We start from the raw sequence: 21,794 nt of genomic DNA, 5'->3' as shown, positions 1-21,794 counted from the left end.
ACTATACCCAATACAGAATAATCTTTTAATCGTAGCCTCATATTATTGATAAATTAATCTTTATCGGACCTTTTTATACTTCCGCTACGTGGCGATAATGACCATTATTATTTGTTATCTATACTTACTATTATATAAAGCTGAAGAGTTTGTTTGTTTTTTTGTTTGTTTGTTTGTTTGTTTGTTTGTTTGTTTGTTTGTTTGAACGCGCTAATCTCAGGAACTACCGGTCCAAACTGAAAAATTCTTTTTGCGTTGGATAGCCCTTTGTTCGTGGAGTGCTATAGGCTATATATCATCACGCTATACCCAATAGGAGCGGGGCAGTAATGGCTAATCTCAGGAACTACCGGTCCAAACTGAAAAATTATTTTTGCGTTGGATAGCCCTTTATTCGTGGAGTGCTATAGGCTATATATCATCACGCTATACCCAATAGGAGCGGGGCAGTAATGGTTAATCTCAGGAACTACCGGTTCAAACTGAAAAATTCTTTTTGCGTTGGATAGCTCTTTGTTCGTGGAGAGCTATAGGCTATATATCATCACGCTATATTCAATAGGAGCGGAGCAGTAATGGCTAATCTCAGGAACTACCGATTCGAACTGAAAAAATATTTTTGTGTTGAATAGTCCTTTGTGAAGTGCTCAAAGTTATATATCATCACGCTATGACCAATAGGAGCGGAGCAGTAATGGCTAATCTCAGGAACTACCGGTTTGAACTGAAAAAATCTTTTTGTGTTGGATAGCCCTTTGTTCCTGGAGTGCTATAGGCATATATCATCATGCTATAACCAATAGGAGCGGAGCAGTAATGAAACATGTTGCAAAAACGGGGAAAATTATGAGTTTTGAGAGCTTGCGTTGCCTGTGCTGCGTAAACGGTTAAAGTTATGCAACAATGATGTATAACGGGATTGTTTCACTTAAAAAGTTCTAAATAATATAACAAAGTCCCCCGCTGCATCTGTCTGCCTTAACGTGTTAAGCTCAAAAACTACCTAACGTATTAAGATGAAATTTGGTATGGAGACAGTTTGAGACCCTGGGAAGAACATAGGCTCCCGGGAAACTACTATTTTTATAACGGAAAACTTTAGCCTGAAAAACTTTATAACGCGGGCGGAGCCGCGAGCAAAAGCTAGTAATATTATAAAAGTAATAAATACTTATTGGCGATAGCTAAAAGAAAAAAATATTTTTGACAAATAAACATCATGTCAGTGATCCAAAAATTTTTGTAGTTTCCAAATATCCGGAATTTCAAAATTATGTATTGAGTGTATTATTAAACTTATATCACCTCCTACCCTTGGTTTCACAAGTATGTACTAACAGTCGTTTTCAATATAGCTGTAAGAAATTTATTTACTCCTACCTCAAACACTCATTCATCCGTGATGTTATAGGTATGGGTAGATTATATTTAATTTATATCATATCGGCAAATTTGTATGACTATCACCTCAAGGAGAGCGGTAATTATCGCCCATAAACATCCGCAATACCATAGGGAAAGTAAGGGTGCTACCGATCTTATGTAGTTATGAAAAAGAAGATTTTCATAGGGTCTATCTAAATGTCCAAAATTTCTTGTTGATTTTTTAGAAAATAAATATTCGACCTCGTTGTCCTGTTTGACAAAATTGCGTTCAACGTCGCTCTGAGGCAATGGTACATAAGCTTACAAATGTATTTTTTTTATTTTTATTTCAGATTTTTTTTTTGTTTATGGGATCTTTGCTTGCTTATATTGTTGCAAACAACGACAATGGGTACCGCTGGACTTAAAATTAAATTTATACCAATTATGAAAGATTTTGACAAAGATAGTTCACAATGCTGTCTAGAAATAGTACCTGAAATATCGGATATACAAAATATCGACCAAATAGAATGGAAAAATGAAAATAATTTAATAGAATACACAATACCTATGACCTATAAGATTATACTTCAGAAGTTGCCGCGACAAACCTTTAAAGAAATAAATGAAAATTTAAATAAAATTTACTACTCTTGTGTAGATTTATTACTGCCATCTTCTATTACGAAATTTAATTTAGCATCTGGTGACGTTAAACGAATTATAAGCGATACTTACGTAGTTACCAAAATAGCAGCAAACTTAAACCATACCGATGACATGCAAAAACTGTTATTAAATCTTAATGAGCTAAAGAATATTCATGGACCTACAAATAAACAGAATTCAATTGACGAAGACCCTTTCAAAGAACAAATTAACGACTCGTTCAGTAATAACGATGAAACACGCGAAGACATTGATAATCATAATGAAGTTGGCAAAGGTATAATTGTATCAGCTACAAATGGCATAATATATAGAGTAGATTATATTATTATTATCCTATTTAATATGTACGCTAACAATTAACTTTTAATTAGTTTTAGCGAGCGAAGATGCTTCGAGTCTTAACACTGTTAACATAAACAGAAACTCTATAGATAAAATAACTAACACCGAAAGTGATTTTGCTTTGTGTATAGATGCCTGTACACAATCTGGTGAAACGATAACATGCATATCAACGAACATGAACTCGACGAGCAAGGCCAATTCTAGAACATTAAGTCAAACCCCTGTGTGCTCTATCGACGCTGATATCATAAAAGAAAACGTTACTCCTAACTCAGTAATTTATTACTTTAACGAAGTTAATAAAGAAACAGCCTGTATTGCAAATATTTGCACTATAAATAATATATATAACGAAAATGTTAACAAATACAAATTATTTACGAAACAAAAGGACTTTGATCTTAATTACACAAACGAAGTTCAAAACTTCAGCGTAAGAAAACGAATATTACCAGAAATAAGGGTAGCAGAGCTGGTGCAAGTAATGGAAAAAGAGATTATGCCATTGAAAATAATGCTTAATGAACTATTATGCAAGTGTGCTACATTGGGGACAGAATGGAAAAAATCATCGCACATTTCCTTAATGTATAAAACTATCGATTCTAACTTTAACGATCACGTGGCACAATGCTGTAAAAAACACATAAAATCTAATCGTGTTGTTTATTCTATTGTATTTGATGGATAGATATTCATTTATTGTGAATAAATATAATTTATGGACTCGTATAACTTTGCGTATAAATTATTTCGTGTTTGTAGATTATGAAGTCATAATTAATAACTTTTTAAAATGTGTTATATTTTGTTAATAATATGAGAATCCCTATTTATATAAGAGTACTGTTATATTTTGTCAAGAAATAAATTTAAATTGATTTTAGAGTTTCAGGATCATGAATAATGAAATCCTTGTCGAAAAAATAGTTCAAAGTTTATTATCATTGCAAGTCGAAGTTGTGCAAAATGATATAGTTCAGCTAACTGGCACATCAAAAGGCACTCCCGTCAAAGTAAAAGTGAAAGTTCGGAAGAAGGATAAAGCTGATATATATCATAATGTTATATCTGTACCAAAAAGGAACCATACCAGGTCCGCAAAAGAGAAAATTCGCTTAGTTAATAGCGATCAAACAATTATGTCATTTGATATGATCATGGATACTGATCAGACGGTACCTACTAAGAAACATAGAAATAAGTTTTTTGAAATACTTAGACCAGGTACCTTAAATGCTTTTGTAATAATTTAACAAATTATTTGCAAAGGAAATAATGCCATAATTAATTTTTCTTTTCAGGCATATGTCTAGGAAACCCAAATGATGAAAAAGAATCTTACGAACCCAGTAAAAATCAAGAGAATTATGAAATAACTAGTAAATCGGATGAAATTATGAAAACGCACTTGACTATATCAAAAAATGATTATCTTGATATATCTACTGTGGTATCAAAAAGGCATCAAAATTTCTTAGGAAAATGTAAACCAGGTTAGCAAAAAGACATATATTATACCTATTATTCAAATTATTTATAAATTTCAAAATTAACTGTGACTTCTCAATGTATTATATTTTGCAGGAGGTTGTCTCGATCCACCATTCGGTGAAGATAAGTATTCATATACGCCTATCAAACAACAACTGCAGTTAGAAACATCTACTTTTACTACTAAGAATTTATATCTTGGGGATGATGTTCAGTCTCTGAAAAGAGACTCACTAATTAAATCTACATCATCAAAAGATAAATCACACCATGATAATACACTAGATGTAAAATTAATTGAAACACAACCCAAAACTAACTCTATACTAAATCTTTACCGAGCAGAATCAGTTAATACTTCACTGAGCGTCACGTATTCTAATTCGATTATAACTTATCCTCCGCCTTTAACCCCAAGTGAAATTCGTCTAAATAACGAAAAAATGACCCAACAAAGAATATCAGCTGATAACAAATCCAGAAAATCCTTTAATGAGTTTTCTTCAACATATTTTATTTCCCCAAAAGAAATTAAAAATAAAATTGAAAATAAAAACTATGAGCAAGAAATATTACGTTTTGAAGATGAAAACGTTTCTTTTCAGCCGGCCTTTTGTGTGAAAAGTGAATCAAGTAGTGAAGTTAAAAAAGATCACAGCTCTTCCCCTCTGCAATTAGATAAAAACATTGAGAGCGTACACCGGGAAGTATCAAATATTATAATATCATCAACAAAACAAATTAAACAATTTGAAGACCTTTCGAGTACTAATCTAGAAATCGCACCCGCTGTTGATGATTCTATTAGTAAAAACAAAGCAGCTCTTACCAATTTTGTTGAAACAGACAGCATCATATTGCCTAACAAATTAGATAGTAAAATTGAATCGATTCATGAAACTAAACCTATAACATTATCGACACATGAACTGGTTTCTCGTGACATCACTTCAAAATCAGCAAGTATTACTATAAAAAGTATTGATACCACCATAAAGCCATCAGTAAGATCATCATTAGCCGAAACAAACCTAATTATCTCTAAAACTTTATCAGAACAATTGGCTCCACAAGAGACTTTAATATTAAATAAGACTTTCACATTACCAACGTTTTTAGAAGATAATTTTAAAAGTCTAGAAAAGAGAAGTTCCATCCAAATAAAAAATTCTAAAAGTGACTCTAAAATGGTTGATAAAACTACTGAATCTGTAAACAGTACAGTCTTAAATAAAGAAGTTGATAATTTTTCCAAGACTTTACTAGAGCAACTTGCTCAACAAGAGAATTTAATGATAAGCAAGAATTTAAATTTACCGCTATCTTTGGAAATAAATGATAAAAGTTTAAGTAAAAGGAGTTCTATTCATGCTAAGATTTCTAAGAGTGACTCTCAAAAAAATTACGGAACTGCTAAATTAGATGACGTTTTAATCTCAAGTAAACTTGATAATGAGGTTGCTAAGGAATTCAATGACGATTTAATCTCAAGTAAACTAGATAATGAGGTTACTAAGGACCATATGGATGATGAATGTAAAATAAATTTAACAGACGCAACAAAAGAACAAATACTAACAACTGGACTTGATTTAGAAGCCGGTCATATAGTTGAAGAAGTTCTAAACGATACTGAAAAAAAGCCTTCCATTTTTAATAGCAGTATTTGGAGTAAAACAGATAAACTATCACATATTCTGAACTCTACTGACGATCACTCTGCATTAGGCCAGGATATTGTACCTAGCCCTGCAATATCAATAACCGAACAAACTTCTGAAATTAAAGAGAAAAAAACAATCTTATCGACCAATCTTGTCGATGGATATTTGTTTTCAAAATCAAAGGAATCAGTGTCGTCCAAATTGATAGAGACTACTAAAAATTTTAATACAAAAGATAATTATATTATAAAAAATGGATCGATAAAAAACCTCACCAATTATCTAAATGATGACAAAATACAAAGTAACCAAGTAGATTTAAAATCTAATGGTAATAAATTAAATGAGGACACATCAATATATGATAATGAATACACTTTTAAAAACCAAATAAAAAAGAAGACTGAACGATCATATAACAGCAACGAAAGGTCCGAAAACGATGGACTTAGAGACTTAGAGAACCTACGCGATAAAAAAAATATAACATCAACTCCTTCGCTGGTAGCTAAGTCTACTATTAGTGAAGTATCTAGTAGTAACAGTCAGGGTAAAGTAATAAAATATGAACAAAACCAACTTGATAAATATGAATCTGAACATACCACTCAAGAGAAGTCTAACATTAAGAAAGGATTTCAGGAATTTCTAAAAGAGACCAACGACCAACCGTTTGAAAACGCAAACAGTACAGTTATGCCTTTCCCGCAACAAAAAGAAGACTTATCACATATTGATACTACAAGTCTTCCAAACGCCCTGCCTAATCAAAACTTAGAAAACGAAGGCTTTAATATAAAAAAAAATGTGTTTCCGTCCGAAGAAGCTCTATTAAAGAAGGACACAATACCGTCGGCTGAAATAACAACCGACTTAAAATTACGCCTATCAAAGGAAGCTTTGTACAAATGGCAAGAAAAAAATAGTATTAACTCCACAAAAGAACTTGAAAATTTGACACATGACAATATAAATGAATTTACAGACTCGGTTGTACAAAACAACATACCAAACATTGTACTAGACAATTCTACAAAACAGTTACTTGATGATAAATCAAATACAATTCAAGTGATCGACACTAAAGAAGACTCATTAAATTATAGTCCTGAAGGAACAACTGAGGATATTAAAAGAATGTTACCTGATCAATATGACGAACAAGTGAAGACGGAAATAAATAGTGTACTTGACAAGCCAATTACACATCGCATTTCAAACTCAAATATCGATTATATTAATACGTATTCCACCTCCGAACCAATAGAAGTAAATGATACCATGATTGAAAAAAAAAACAAAAGCCAAGAAAATGGCAATGGATCGATAGGTGCAACGATGACGAAACATGATTCTGGAATAACATCAGAATTTAAGGCAGATGAGCATGTTAGTATGAGATACTATGAATTAAAAAATAATAAAATTATACAAAATGAGATAGCTAACACTGCATTTCCAGAAAGAATATCAAATGAGGTTGTAAAAAATAACTTAATAAATGAGGCAGAAAACAATACTGCCGAATCTGAGTTTAATAAATCCGACCTACTAGACATCGAGTACACGACCATGTCGCTATATCCACCCAATATAAAAAATAAACAAAAAATAATTATTAATAAATCAGAGGACGAAAAAGACGAGTCGAATCTGGAAAGACCCAAATTAGAAAAACTGTCTACAATTTTTGATGTGGTTGCAATGCCAGATACAACAAAATTAAAGCAAGAGATAACAACTTTGAAATCTCGTTCTGTTTTATATACACCATCTGAAGATACTCTAACCAAGACAAATAGCAAAGAAACAGTAGCTGTTGATTTAGCATTTCAAAGTTACGTTAATAATGAAAATAAAATAATCATTAAAACATTTAATAGCGAAAAGGAAGCACAGCGATATTCAGATGATAGAGTAATTATAATAAAATCAGATATAAGCCTGTACAATAATGAAATGAAAATTCCAATAGATTCTGAAAATAGTTTATTTCTACAAATTAAAAAAGTTAATAATCACATACCACATGATGTCATAAAAGGTAAAGTATAGAATCGCACAAAGTGAATTATCATTAATATAATTGAATAAACTCGAAATATTTTTTTAGATGCCCCTAACGTGTATCACACGGATATGGCCACTAATAAGTTCCAGACGCCTGATGTCATGGCGCCCAATTTACATTCTATTTATGAAAAGGAGTTGTTGCCGTTACAAAATGCTATGAAAGACTTGAAGGCTGAAATAGATCATTTAGCACGACACAGCTCGATACTTAAAGAGAATTTGATTACTAGAAAATCAAACAATTTACGCCTCATAAATATTAACAAAAGATGCGTTTGTTTGAAAAGATTATTTTAAACAATTCAAATATATTACACCATTTACAAAGTATTTTTTTATTACTGTATTTTTTTAATCTTTCGGTAAATATATACTACAATACTATACAAATAAGTGTTTTGTTTGTTTTTCCAACAGCCCACAATATAGAGTCGACCGAGTACATTTACACCACACATATCGCAGAATCGATTGTGCTAATTTTGAAGTTTGGCGATCCATCTGACGTCAATCACATTTCGGGGGATCCAAATTCTTATCCTAGACTAATGATATCCAAAAAGTGCATCGAATCCAAGATTTTCCAAACCACTGCCTATATAGGCTAACTCTAGACCAAGAAAACGAGAAGTAAAACAGTATCGATGCCATGCACATGCACATTGCCAAAGTAAGGAGTATTAAAGAAATTTATTTTATTTATTGCTATATGTACTGCTTTTACAAAAAACATTTCAATGAATACTTATGTAATGAAAAGTAGGGTTCAATATACATACAAGTATGTTAACACGTTTGTATGAATTTATGTAAGTAATAAGTATTACGAAAGAAAATAATGACCATGTACGTGCCATTCTCTTGTACTCCTTTTTTTCTGTAAATCAATGAAATATTTAGTACTTAGTTACATTGAAATATTTTTAATCCAAGAATGAAATGTTAATTTTTTAATCCCCGACGCAAAATGAGGACTGTTGCCTATAAGTTTAAAGTGCGTACATGTGTGTCTGTGTACCTGTATGTCTGTCTATAGCATTGTAGCTGCCAAACGGATGGATCGATATTGGTGCGAAGTCCTATGGTAGAGAAAACAGTAATTTAAAAAAAAAAATAACCCCCAACCCCAAAAACCTCTAATAAGTAAAAAAATAAAGTCGCTGAGGGTTTTTATGTCACTGGTTAATTATTTTTTTTATACCAAAAAATGTACAATTGTATAGTAAGAATTATTATAATTGAATTGTCGAACTATAATACAAATATTTGTGTATCATTATTGTGCGCACATAAACTAAAAATAACTTTTTTTTATGTGACAACAGTAGATACATCAAGGATCTTGCACCACGCGAGTAATAACAAAACCATTAAATTAAAACAAGCTATTTCAGAGTTGTATTAATTTCGCAAACGAAAACAATCAGGATCGGCGAATGAAAACGCACTAACCACAGTAAGTACCCCAATTTGAATTCAATAACCTCAGGCATGCTTGCCGCAGTTTTTATATAAACTCAGCATAGAACTACGTAGTATGATTATATCATCAATTAATGCTGATAATGTCGGGCTTGATAAAATACAAAGACATTCTCACACTCACCGCTTAGCATCGACACTCTTGTATGGATCGCACCCCCTGCACGACTTGCTTACAGGAAAACAAGACAGAAGTGTGTTGACTCGCTTTCTTCAGTGCTGTCTTGTCACTCAACACCACCGGTGGTTTCAATGTGCGGGTAGTAATTAGTGTAAATAAGTGATCAGAATGGAACGAAAAATTAAAAGTGTAACCGGCGATATTGACGAACGATCTCAATATGCATCTGATTTGGATCAGGCTTTAGCCGTAGCAGGTTTGTTTTTAATTTTATTGATTTATAATCGTTAAACTATGCAGCGATGTTAATTATTCTCGTTTATATTTACGGGAAAATAATATTTTTTTCTTAATATTGATTATTATTAGTCGAATAATTAGGCAGATACAATATATATACAAGTGAAATACACCTTGTGCAAACATTTATTTATTTTATTATATTTATTTTATAGCATTATTGGGAATTAAAAACAAAAACACTGCACTTAAAATTAAAAAACCATGTAAGGCATAGCGGGTATTATTGCCGGTCTTATTCTCGACACAATCTTTTACAGGCAACCATTGGATGGAATATAAAGTGTACATATTACCTACTAACAACAATATGTATAATAATGAAAAAAATAGCACAGTAATATTCTATATAATTTAAATATCCCTTAAAAACATATGTATACGCTGTATATGTATAATATTACTGTAATTTTTTTACTAATTATTCTGTTAACTGATGAGGTCTCGGTCTCAAACTTACTGGTACTATTTTGTGTTTTCGATTTATAAAACGCACTTAATTTATGATACAATGTGACGAAATGGCAATAAACTCAAATTTCAACAACTACGCAGGACGTACACATTGATAATGCATTTCAATAACCTGGGATCGAATCTACAATTTCACGGTTCATAACTGAAGGACGCTGCTACTAAACCAGCAAGGTGAAAAGGAATGTTATATATTAGACATAATATAATAATTGCAAAATTTATAAGTGTAGGTCTCTACTACGTACATCTGTACAGTGCGTTTTGACTACAGCGTCAATAGGTCATCTTTACTAAATATGTCAGTTTAGGAGAAATAATGTCCATCAATTCCACTATCTAATTCAAACTTTCTGTATCTTTCGCAGTTATTAACCTAAACCTATCTCAAGAATTGCACTAGGTTTTATTAAAAATCGTACAAAAATCCGTTCAGTACCTACATTTTGAGAAAATCGATCACATACAAACAGACAGCCTTTGGGGACTTTTTTTAGTATGTATACTAAAGACCGCAAAAAATACTGTTACAAGAATTTCAGTCGAGGACAATATATCTGTTAAATACCGACATTTTCACACGTATTAGATTATGCATACGATATCATAATATTACAGCTAAGATTGTTATCATGCGTAATTTTTTAATTGAAAATATTTTTTCCTTGGGGAAAACAATACTTATCTAGTTGTTTCTATATGTTGATATTATTATATGAGTTGTTTTTATCTAAAATTTTAGCCTATCCCTTTCCAGTATTCTATAGTATTTAGATTTTTATTTTCTGAATTTACATTTTTTTAATCTTTATTTAAGGGGCTTGGTCGTTATTTCACGACTATATCTCTCCGTACGTCCACTTTTACCCGTGCCTTAGTAGGCAAATATTTTGATTTCATCAAAAGTTAGTACTTTTGATGAAATCAAAATATTTTTTTAATAAAGCCTTAGATTCTTCTGATACAGGAACCGATAAAAAAATATTTATGTTGCCCACTTAAAGCACAAAGTATGAGGCCCACTCCGCACACACTCCGACAAAACATGATGTACGTCATCTCTTACTAATATAGTTTAATTTTTATCGAAGTCCACTGAGCTGATTTAGTTCATTCGTCTTTTTTGAACGTGCACGTCAATGTGACCCCACTTCACCTGATAGTAAGTGGAGTGGGGTCAAATAGAATGTCGACTAACGTAAGATGATTATCCCTCGACAACCGATACATTTATGCCAGCCTGTTGGAACCTTATATACAAAAATAAAGATCAATTATATTTTTTTAAGTGGGCATATTAAGTCTAACAACCGTATCTTAGAAGCAATGCGCCTATCTATTAAATTCCCTCTTGATATGAATTTCTTAAAAATATTTCCTGTTGCTCATATGCATATGTATTATTGTATTACGTACATACGTTATACTTCCTACCTACAAATATACAAGTACTAAGTAGATATGTTATTAAATGCAAATATTTATTTTTAATTCATTAGGTACACCTAATATTGTTTACGAAACATAATATGTCATTGTAAAAAATAATCCATATATTGTTTGAATGTGTAACTAAAATTAAAAACACAACGCCTTTAGCCCGCAAGGCGTAAGCAGACGGGCAACCACGGCTCCCGATTTTTGCCTATGTATTCCGTCCCATCATGTGATGGGGGACGAGCCTATCGCCATATAGAGCACAAAATTGTGACTCCGAGCTGACACTGAGCAGGAAAACCTAACATCACTTCGCCCGACCCGGAATTCGGATCCAGAATCTAAGAGCAATGCTAGTACCGCCTCACGCAATACAACGCCTCCGAGGTAATCAAATATATACCAATTTAAAATAACTGGATATGTTCTTTTTTGAATTCCTTAACCCAGTGACTGCATCGATAAGCGAAACCTGTATAATTGCGTTTCAACAATAACTTTTATATCATTACGGACTAGCTTAGGCTCGCGGATCGGTCCGTGTTAATGTTCATTCCTGGCATAAAATATCCTATAACTTGCAGGAATAATGTAGCTTCCTATTATTTAAAGAATTTTGAAAATCAAAGTAATTATTCCATATATTAACGCAAACAAACAAAACACAATATTTATCAGTATTCAGTATAAATAAGTAAGTTATAATAGGTGCAGAAGTTATTTAAAGGATATTCCAGAGCATATACGTAGTATACAGTTCGGTTTAATAGTATTATCTTCAGTCTAATGAAAGAGCTCAAGTTAGAGAAAGGCATTGCACATAAATTTACGTAAAAAATCGTCTATTAGTCTTCCGCCTGTGTTTATCTAACTCCAATATGGAATTTTATTTTTGTTTAAGAACTTCCAATTGAAACACGACATATTTGAATAAACAATGGTATAACATTATCAAAACCTGCAGTTTGAAGTGCTTCTTTAATCAAAGGCCATCACGGCATGCAAATTTAAAAAAATGTACAATCACTGAAATCCGATTTATTCCGATTATTTAGAAGCTTATTTATTTATGAAAGTTATAACGAGTTTGTAACAGTACAATAATTAAAGAAAAGAACTCCCTATAAATACTGACGAATCAACACAGTTTTCCACACAAGTTATAAAAGATTTGGTTTAGTTTTTGTGACTTATCGCCTGGCCGATGCTATATAAGAAAATCCATACTCGAAGCTTAGCCAAGCTGGGGATCAAACCCAAGATGTCACAATTTACGGCCCTTGTACATGGGCTGTCACGAGACAAAAGATAACAAATATGTATGTATATGTATATGTTCATTCATTAGGTACTGTATATTTCTAATTCCAGGTATCGGCTGGTACAACATAAAGTTTTGCCTGGTCCTGGCATTGTTCTTAATAGCAGCTATTGTAGAGCCAGTTGGATATTCGTTTGTACTGCCGTCGGCAATATGTGATCTCCAAATGACCAATTCTCAGAGAGGTTTCATATCATCGATACCTTATATTGGTAAGTTCTGCACTGGACATAGCCTACATTTATGTCTTAGGTTCAGATTATATTGGTAAGTGGTTACTGCGCTGGAGGTGGTCTAACTCTACGCTGTTATAATGGGTACAGTTTAGAGTTGCAAAAGACACAAGGTAAGTATATTATTAATATTTGAGATAAACTGAGACAGTGTCGTTTAAAACCATTGGTTCAAATTGGCAATTAGCATGCATGATCTGCTATTTTGATAAGGGGACGTTTAAGTATAACTTACGTAACGCAATGTTTAAAGATTTTTTATAGGTAAATGCTTAAGCTTATTAATATAAAAAAATATATGAAGTAAATTTATAACATTTTATGCTCTAAAAATCTTGTCATTAGAAACACTAATTACCGAGGGGTCATACTTGAATGAACATACGACATATTTATCGTGCCACTGGCCACTACTGTATGCCGAGGCATTGTTTATACTACTTGAAATACTTAAGTAACATAAATATGTACCTACGAATAACCGGTTTTTTGAATATTACTTTTTTTGCTTAATTATAAGGTCAGTGTCACTCGGTGATAATGCTCGCAGAATTTAATAGCCTTCCTATATATAAAGTATTTTTGAGTTTGCATGTATATTGTACATTTATTTTTATCATTTATAAAACCTGTGTATATTTGCACATTAATTTACTTAGCAAATAAATTACGTCATGAACATACGACACGTGTGTCCGATAGCCGAATCTTGTCTTTCTACTAGGCTTTAGAAAATCAGGTAATTCTTGAATAAATAATTTGTTCAGTAATAAAAGTATCTGAACAAATTAAAATTTAAACACATCAATCACCTTGTTCGTACCAACAATCCTTTTTTAGTAAGATAAACCTCAAAGGGTTAATATTTTTATCTATACTTATAATAAATCTGTAGAGAGGTCAATTCTGTACATGAAATATATTTCCAAAATAACTATCAGGGGGTGATTAGGGATCGATACTGATGCCAAAAATGCAATTAGTTAAATTTTTGCCTGTCTGTATAACCGTTATAGAAACAAAAACTACTCGACGGATTTTAACGAAACTTGACACAATTATTTTTCATACTCCTGAACTGGTTATAGTATACCTTTCATCACGATACAATTAATAGGAGCAGAGTAGTGAAGGGAAATGTTGGGAAAACGGGAGAAGTGACTCCATTTTTTAAGCTTCCCTCGCGTGTACAACCTTAATGGTTAAAAGTTCCTTCGATTTCACCAGGATCCCATCATTAGGCCCTGACCGGACAATCGGACCACCTGCATACCACTATACATTAAAAAAACATCCAGACAAATTGAGCACCTTTGATTTGATGTCTTGTAATTGTACAGCTACTTTTGTGTCTGGTTGAACATGGTTATTTTCATTGTTTTTTTTTTAATAGTTACAAATAGTAGTCTTACTTGTTCAGTGGATATCTAATATTCGAAAATTTGCCAAGCATGCAGTATGTTGACGTGCAATACTTATATACCTATATACGTTTCATGTAAAATTTAATCCCAGCTTCTTATTTTTACTAAAATTTGGAATAGTTTCGTCGCAGTTCATTCACTGACTAAATTAATCAATGTCGCTTTAACAATATTTTCCTCTGGTATTAAAATAATATTTACTTTATCATCTTCGCATATTACGGTAAACAATCTACTTAATTGCTCCAATAAAGATTAGGTTTCTTGTAGGAATTACTCAATGATTTCATAGGAATAGATTTATGGTCACAGACAATAATAATTATTGTGAATTGTAATGTATGAAGATTATGAATTACAGAAAGAGTTTCGTGACTACAATAGAGAACATCATGGAGTTATAGAGCATTTCATTTACACCGTTGACTAATTAGTCAATGATTTATCGAAGAAAAGACGCTGTGCACGAAGGCACAATCTAACAACATTGGCAAATAACGCAAATCATGACCTTTGGTATTCTTCAGACGATATTTATTAGATTGATAAAGTTCAAGTAATTACTATCGAAAGGATTATTAATTAGTTCACGCGAATTGCGTTAATGAATGGATGGCGGTTACAAGGCCATATGTGTTACGTTAAGATAAAACCATATGATTAAACAGTATATTTGTGCAGTTTAAAATACTTAAGTAGGTATTTAGACCATCTAACAAGAACGCACTTGCTTGTTAACTCAAGACCGCGCTGAGGTCCTGGGTTCAAATCCCGGGTCAGGCTAAAACATTAACCAGGTTTTACCGCCATAAAAATTACTCAGTCGCAGCTCGGAGTCAGGAAGTTGGCGGTGTGATACTCCTATGCCTCGGAAAGCAAGTAAAGCCGTTGATCCTGCGCCTGATCTCTCTCCAGTATTTTCCGATGCCGTCACACCGGACTATGAAAATGACGGAACTGAGAGTGCACCTGTGTATTTTTACCTTTCGCACTTTTATATTCTACTAGCTTCCGCCCGCAGCTTTACCCGCGTGGATTTCGGACTTCAAAAATGGAGGAGGTGCTCAATTTGTCCGGATGTTTTTTTAATGTATGGTGGTATGCAGGTGGTCCGATTGTCCGGTCAGGGTCATGATGGGATCCTGGTGAAATCGAAGGAAGCATATAGCATGATGCAGTATTCACGCGTGATGGCTTATTATTAGCGTATTTCATGTATAACTTTGGTGTTTCTATACCGATTACTATGATTCTTTTTTATGGAATATTTAATAATGTTAACTTTTTTAATTAGGGATGACTGAGAGTGCTATAAACGTAAGAGTAGACAAATATAATGAGATAGCTTCTAACTGCTAAGCTATCGGGAGTTACACGTATTATTGTGAGTCAACCATAAAAGATAGACATATGCTGTCGTGGGATATTTTTTATATAATTTTAAGGAGAACATTTCCGTCATACATGATTTCTGTGTAGCTTTAACCATTAAGGTTGCACACGCGACGGAAGCTTAAAAAATGAAGTAACTTCTCCCGTTTTCCCAACACTTCCCTTCACTGCTCTGCTCCTATTTATTGTAGCGTGATGAAAAGCATACTATAACCAGCTCAGGAGTATGAAAAATAATTGTACCAAGTTTCGTTAAAATCCGTCGAATAGTTTTTGTTTCTATAACGGTTATACAGACAGACAAAAATTTTATTAATTGACTTTTTGGCATCGGTATCGATCCCTATTCACCCCCTGATAGTTATTTTGGAAATATATTTCATGTACAGAATTGACCTCTCTACAGATTTATTATTATTCTCTACAGATCTCTTTATAAGTATATAGATATAGATGATAGTAAGGCGATCAACAGATCTTTACTTCTAACAAACATCTAAACATTTTGCATTTATAATATTAGTAAGAAGTAATATTATTAACTAGTTTACACTACAGAATCTACTATACATATAGATAAAGATTAACCTACGTTTACTCACTTTACAGGTGTCGTACTAATGTCGTTCCCGTGGGGCTATTTAGTGGACACACAAGGCAGAAAACGTATGATCATATACAGTTCGCTGGCAACTGGAACTTTGGGAATAGCAGCTGGTTTCATGCCCAACCTTATCAGTTTCACTATTTTCAAATTCCTGACGTCATTATGGTATGGGCTTTTGGTGGTTGGTATTAAATAAATTATTTAAGTAATTTTAAAATATCTGATTGTAGCTGGAATGTTTAAAAAACTTTACACAGAACATACTCTAAGTTGTAGCTAGTATTCGTTAACTTGGCAGCTTATAAAGTTAAGGTCTATAAATTTGTTAACCAACATTACTCAGTTCATTTCTCTAATAAATGCGAAATCCATTGACGAAAACTATTTAAAAAAATACAAGCTAGTATCTCGAAAAACGATCCGCTTCACTAAATTTTGAATAATAGCAGAACTTTGAGTTCAACATCAATTAAAGTTTACCCATCATTTATCAATATTCATCCTTTTCTTTTTTCTATTGAATTCTTAAAAATGTTGATTATTTTCTTTCCCAGTATAGCCTGTCCGGCAGCCGTTCCGTACACATACATAGGAGAAATACTACCTCAACAATACAGAGACATTACTCTTTCAGTCACAAATGCAATGCAAATATTGGGATCTGCATTAGTACCACGTAAGTACATTCGGTTATACCTTGCTAACTTTTGTCAGTAATTTTATTGACCTTAATGTCCCGATAAAAGATAATTGCCTGAACTTAGGAATAGTGTAAGTTGAATTTGTAAAAATGATAAATAAATGATGTAGGTACCTTCAGAATATATACTTGCACCATACTAATTTACCAATCTCAACGTACATAAATAACGTTAATATTAATAAAATGATTAAGGTCAATATTATGAAAATAATACATTTATATTTTCTGTTATGTGTTAAATAATTTTGTAGATTATAAAAAATACCGGCACAGAATTTTCTAATAACAAACAAATTATTTATTGTGTGTGTTTCGTCATGTCTCCTATTTCCTAATATAATATACAATTTTACGTATCGTATGTTTGATAAACAAATATTTATTATAGTGCTGGCGTGGGGCATACTACCACTAGACTTCAGAGTCGATTTCGGAGCATATTATTTTCGCGCTTGGAGACTGCTAGTAATTGTATACGCAAGCTTCTTCATAATAGCAGCTGTTTTAATGTGTTTTGCTCCGGAAAGTCCGAAATACCTTGTTTCCCAAGGGAGACGCGATGAGGCTCTAAAAGTATTAAGGGTTATATACGCAAGGAACAAAGGAAAATCCCCTGACGAATACCCAGTAAGCGTATTAACATAATTTCAATAGATAAAATAGGTTTAAACCAAGTAGTCATAAACCTCTATTTGTTTCAGATAAAGCACTTGTCTGATAGTGATAGCGGGCGAAGCAAAGGCAGCTTCATAAACTCACTCAAAGAACAAACTTCACCTCTGCTCAAAGCACCGTATCTGAAATGGTTATCGCTTAATGGATTCTTGTTGTTTGGTATTTTCTCAGTGTAAGTTAATTTATACTTCAAGGCGAAGTTTGTCCATTTATATCAGTTCATTACCTTGTATCCTGAGTAAACATGTAATGAAATTGTAAACTCGCAAATTGCACGTTATCTTTTTTGAATTAATTTGCAAACCAGTCTAGACAGGTACTAATAGATTTTTTTAAATAGCGTATAAGTACTATCAGTCGGATGACCCCGTTTATCAATCAGTATAAAAAATGCAATATTTATGAATCTATAACTAGGTACCTACCAAACACACAATAACTGATATCGTGATCCATGATATTAGTCATTATAAAAACGTCACTGTGTTTATGATTTTATGACATTCTGTACTAGGTAGGTACGTGACGGAAATTATCAGCAAGATCCATAACAAAACTCAAATTGGAGGAATTCTAGTAAATTGTAGTTTGATTGATTATAATATAACTTATTTCAGATTAAACGGATTATACGTGTGGGTGCCAGATGTTTTAAACAGAGTTATGACTGGAAGTGGAGAGGATATGACTGCCTGCGACGTTATTGCACAGAGATTGAATGAGGTTTGCATTATAGTATGAAACAATATTGTTTATAAAATAGTATATACGTTCTTTGCGTGCTGAAATTGTGTGAGCTGAGCTTTTACCCAGAAAAGCTCTGCCAGGCAGGCGAAGCCAAAGAAATGGTAGTAAGTGAATCAATTTAATAAGTGCATTTTCTTACTTTTTGAATTTTTTACCCTAATAGCAACAATCTCCTGCTCCCCGCACCGAAAACAGAGTACGAGTAAAGTTCGAGTTATCTTATGGACTTGATTATTTGCCACCAGTTTAATCTACGATAGTAACTTTATTACTCTGTCCTCTGTCTATCATGCGATTGTTTAAATAATCGCCATTAATTTTATTACTTACCAATACGTGCGATGGCGTCAATTATTATAAAAATGTATACCTGATAAGGAAACATAAAAACAAACATAACAAAATATGCGCATGCTTTTATTACACTTTTATTTTCAATTTATCTTTGAAAAGATCATAGTTATTTGTTTATAATATATTTTCTCTAATTTATCTCGTCAGATGTCACTGTATGATGTGATATGTTCCCAAATAACACTTTTATCATCTTTCCAGACCGCTTCAGCTCCAGAATCAGAATGCATCGACACAATAGATCCAATAACATTCAAAATAAATACAATAGCAAACGTGTGTTGTGCTGTCATCGCTGTAGCAGTCAGCAGCTCCGTCAAGTTCGTCGGAAAGAAGAATCTGTTGATCATAATATTCTTTCTTATCGGCACTTTCTGTGTACTCATTAATTTTATCACTGAAAATTTAATATTCGCGGTGCTTTTGTCCTCGTTTCCAGTAATGGGACTTGGAATTGGCCCTGTAAATGCGTACGCTGTCGAAATTTTTCCGACACATTTGAGGTAAGACAGATAGCAAGTAATAAGATAACGTTTAGGTAAACTCTGAATATGACTCCCCATCATTATACAATGAGCGACAAAGCTATTATGAAATGAGAGTTTGCAGATTCAATCTTTACAACCCATGTTTGTGGGAACCGCAAATATTTCTCTCTAGATACCACATGTTCACCAAATTGTGTATTGGTATCTTCTTGTATAATAATGTGTCACGAATTATTATTATTATTTATTATTTGTGTGATACGTAAATTTGTTGTAACTGTTTCCAGGGGCATGGCTGTGAGTTTAAGTATGATGTTGGGTCGCTTGGGATCGGTAATCGGTACAAATGTAGCTGGTTTGTTGCTCAATGCGGCGTGTGAAGCGACATTCTATATTTTTGGCGGACTATTGATACGTAAGTAGTAATTTTATTTTAGTTATAATAAAAATTGGATAATTGTAAAATGTAAGTAGATATTGTATTTTAATCAAAATCAATTAACACAACAATGTAGTACAATTTATTCTTGTGTTAATGGATTTTTAATATTATTACAATTAAGACAATGTCGGTAATAGTTTGACAGTAAAAAATTGTTTTCGCTGCTCTCCGCTATAGATATCTGCGCCGACCCTTAAACTTACGTATTAGTAAGTGGAGTAACTGTGATATCGTGATATACATAGTTGCCGTACATTTGAAATTGAAATAAAACTCAATAAATACAAGTTTAATTAATAATTGTTAATACAAATTCAAAGTATAATACTTAAGTAGGTAATTATTAACATGTATGAACTTGTGCACTGTTATTGACTTGTTGAGTTTTTTAAAAGTACAACAAAATTAGTCCTTATAACAAGTTAGTACTCGTAACTGAACTGATATAGTATCTTGAAAGATTCAAATAAGAACTTGTATTAAAAGTAAGGGTCGACTTTTAGACCTCGTGTTGACCCCCAAAATCAGTTTTCGTTTATGTTGAGCCTCGGGAACAGATTTTGACTTCAAAGGGTAGATATCGACTACTGTGGAAATCCCTGTTCTAGACTCTCAAATTTAAAATGATATTAATTATTTTACTCGTTGTTTATTTCAGTCTGTGGCTTCTTCTCGATACTGCTTCCAAGATCAAATACAGCGCCATCGAAACCTAAAAACTTGATTATTAGTCGATTATAATAAATTTTATTATTTAAATGTCTAGCTGTAACGTTATATTAAATTATGTAATTTTTTAAGAACCTGTATGTTTTATTTGTCCTTGAAATATATGATGTTTCATAAATTCCTTTACACCACCGGTGATTTGAGTCTTCAACATCACCTTTGATTCTTTTTTTTATATTTAAATATTCCTTACATAGTTTAAACTAAGATATTGTTACGCGCCGCTATCCTAGCCGATGACATCGGGCGTTTCCGGAAGTATTCGGCTGCGCGGGCAGGCTGGCAGAAGAGAAGATATGTCACGCGGCGACTATTCTACTATTATTCTCTCTGGCTGGACGTTGTCAAAAGAATGTCTAAAATTGTATTCTGTAATTATTTTGCTAATATAATGTTTACTGTAAAAAGAGCGTTTTACAATATCTATACTATTATATAAAGCTGAAGAAGTCTGTTTGTTTGAACGAACTTGTCGCCAAGTACCCAAGTGAGTTACTGGGTACGCAGCAAAATCTGGTACTGTGTGCGGACAGTGAGCAACAACATGAAACTGATTCTGCTCTGTAGGAGGGAAACCTCCGTATGTGGCCTTCAATACCTCCCCTTTAGCCACCCCTTATCTCACAACCGGTCTGATTCCTGAGTCTGGACACAACGGTTCCAGACTCTACTGAGAGCCGCTGCTCCACCTGTTCTGGTAAACACTGGTAGGTATGGCAATACTTTAATAGTGGTAAGTCTGCTGGGAAGACCATATATTAACATTAACTCACATTATTTATCGGTCCCTGTTTTTTCACACCGCTGCTCACAGCCTTAATAATAACAATAACAAGCGCTTCGCCATGAACTTGCCCACAGACCCTTTTTTTAACTATCTTCGCTCCGCTCATTGGTGTTGCCAGGTCGATAAAAAAGGGAACTAAAACATATAAAATTTCAGATTCGCGACACTCCCACCAGAGAAAACAAAAACAAGAAAAGTTGTTGTGTAATGATGATGTACCAATTATTTTTTATTCAAATCATTGTATAAGCAGCTGAGACGTCCACTCTCTGACTCTGTCCTTTGATCTGATCGCAGATAATCGGCTCGGCCGGCACCTTGTAAGGGGAGTTGCGCGCACTAATGCTTCTGATCCGTCCCTCATCGCCGCCTCATCCGCTCCTAGTCAAATATTGTTTTTTAAACATCATTGCGAATTCTTTGAGGATGATTTGTCCACGTTTCCAATTGTCAATCAAATTG

The 21,794-nt window shown here is 33.1% G+C and overlaps 2 protein-coding genes across 4 annotated transcripts; both read left to right on the top strand.

The window, feature by feature from the left end:
- The first annotated feature begins 1,175 nt into the window (after window positions 1-1,175).
- LOC115440602 (uncharacterized protein PF11_0213) lies at window positions 1,176-7,943 on the top strand. Of its 3 annotated transcripts, none has more exons than XM_037442538.1 (5): window positions 1,184-1,326; window positions 3,281-3,612; window positions 3,690-3,881; window positions 3,973-7,587; window positions 7,657-7,943. In XM_037442538.1, the coding sequence occupies exons 2-5, from the start codon at window positions 3,285-3,287 to the stop codon at window positions 7,911-7,913; spliced, it is 4,392 nt and encodes a 1,463-aa protein (XP_037298435.1). In that variant the 5' UTR covers window positions 1,184-1,326; window positions 3,281-3,284; the 3' UTR covers window positions 7,914-7,943. The 3 variants fall into 3 exon arrangements, with proteins under 3 accessions (XP_037298436.1, XP_037298435.1, XP_037298434.1); XM_037442537.1 differs by having other exon boundaries at window positions 3,273-3,612; XM_037442539.1 differs by lacking the exons at window positions 3,281-3,612; window positions 3,690-3,881; window positions 3,973-7,587; window positions 7,657-7,943 and adding exons at window positions 1,719-2,314; window positions 2,412-3,148 and having other exon boundaries at window positions 1,176-1,326.
- A 195-nt stretch (window positions 7,944-8,138) lies between these two features.
- Window positions 8,139-20,619, top strand: LOC115440599 (putative transporter SVOPL). Its single transcript, XM_030164977.2, has 12 exons — window positions 8,139-8,286; window positions 8,942-9,072; window positions 9,278-9,475; window positions 12,802-12,963; window positions 16,410-16,572; window positions 16,962-17,083; window positions 17,499-17,737; window positions 17,812-17,957; window positions 18,403-18,508; window positions 19,088-19,389; window positions 19,662-19,789; window positions 20,475-20,619. The coding sequence occupies exons 3-12, from the start codon at window positions 9,388-9,390 to the stop codon at window positions 20,555-20,557; spliced, it is 1,539 nt and encodes a 512-aa protein (XP_030020837.1). The 5' UTR covers window positions 8,139-8,286; window positions 8,942-9,072; window positions 9,278-9,387; the 3' UTR covers window positions 20,558-20,619.
- Window positions 20,620-21,794: the final 1,175 nt, after the last annotated feature.

Source organism: Manduca sexta, chromosome 24 (genome assembly GCF_014839805.1).
Source record: "Manduca sexta isolate Smith_Timp_Sample1 chromosome 24, JHU_Msex_v1.0, whole genome shotgun sequence".
In the NCBI taxonomy this organism is placed as follows: domain Eukaryota; kingdom Metazoa; phylum Arthropoda; class Insecta; order Lepidoptera; family Sphingidae; genus Manduca; species Manduca sexta.
Note: the sequence above shows the minus strand (reverse complement) of the source record. Positions and strands in the feature narration are given on the sequence as shown.

Bases quoted from the DNA above. Each gene is read 5' to 3' on its own strand.
- LOC115440602 (XM_037442538.1), top strand. From the start codon at position 3,285: ATGAATAATGAAATCCTTGTCGAAAAAATAGTTCAAAGTTTATTATCA. The intron at 3,613-3,689 runs GTACCTTAAATG...TTTTCTTTTCAG, and splicing joins TTTTGAAATACTTAGACCAG to GCATATGTCTAGGAAACCCA. The intron at 3,882-3,972 runs GTTAGCAAAAAG...TATATTTTGCAG, and splicing joins CTTAGGAAAATGTAAACCAG to GAGGTTGTCTCGATCCACCA.
- LOC115440599 (XM_030164977.2), top strand. From the start codon at position 9,388: ATGGAACGAAAAATTAAAAGTGTAACCGGCGATATTGACGAACGATCT. The intron at 9,476-12,801 runs GTTTGTTTTTAA...TTCTAATTCCAG, and splicing joins TCAGGCTTTAGCCGTAGCAG to GTATCGGCTGGTACAACATA. The intron at 18,509-19,087 runs GTTTGCATTATA...TCATCTTTCCAG, and splicing joins TTGCACAGAGATTGAATGAG to ACCGCTTCAGCTCCAGAATC.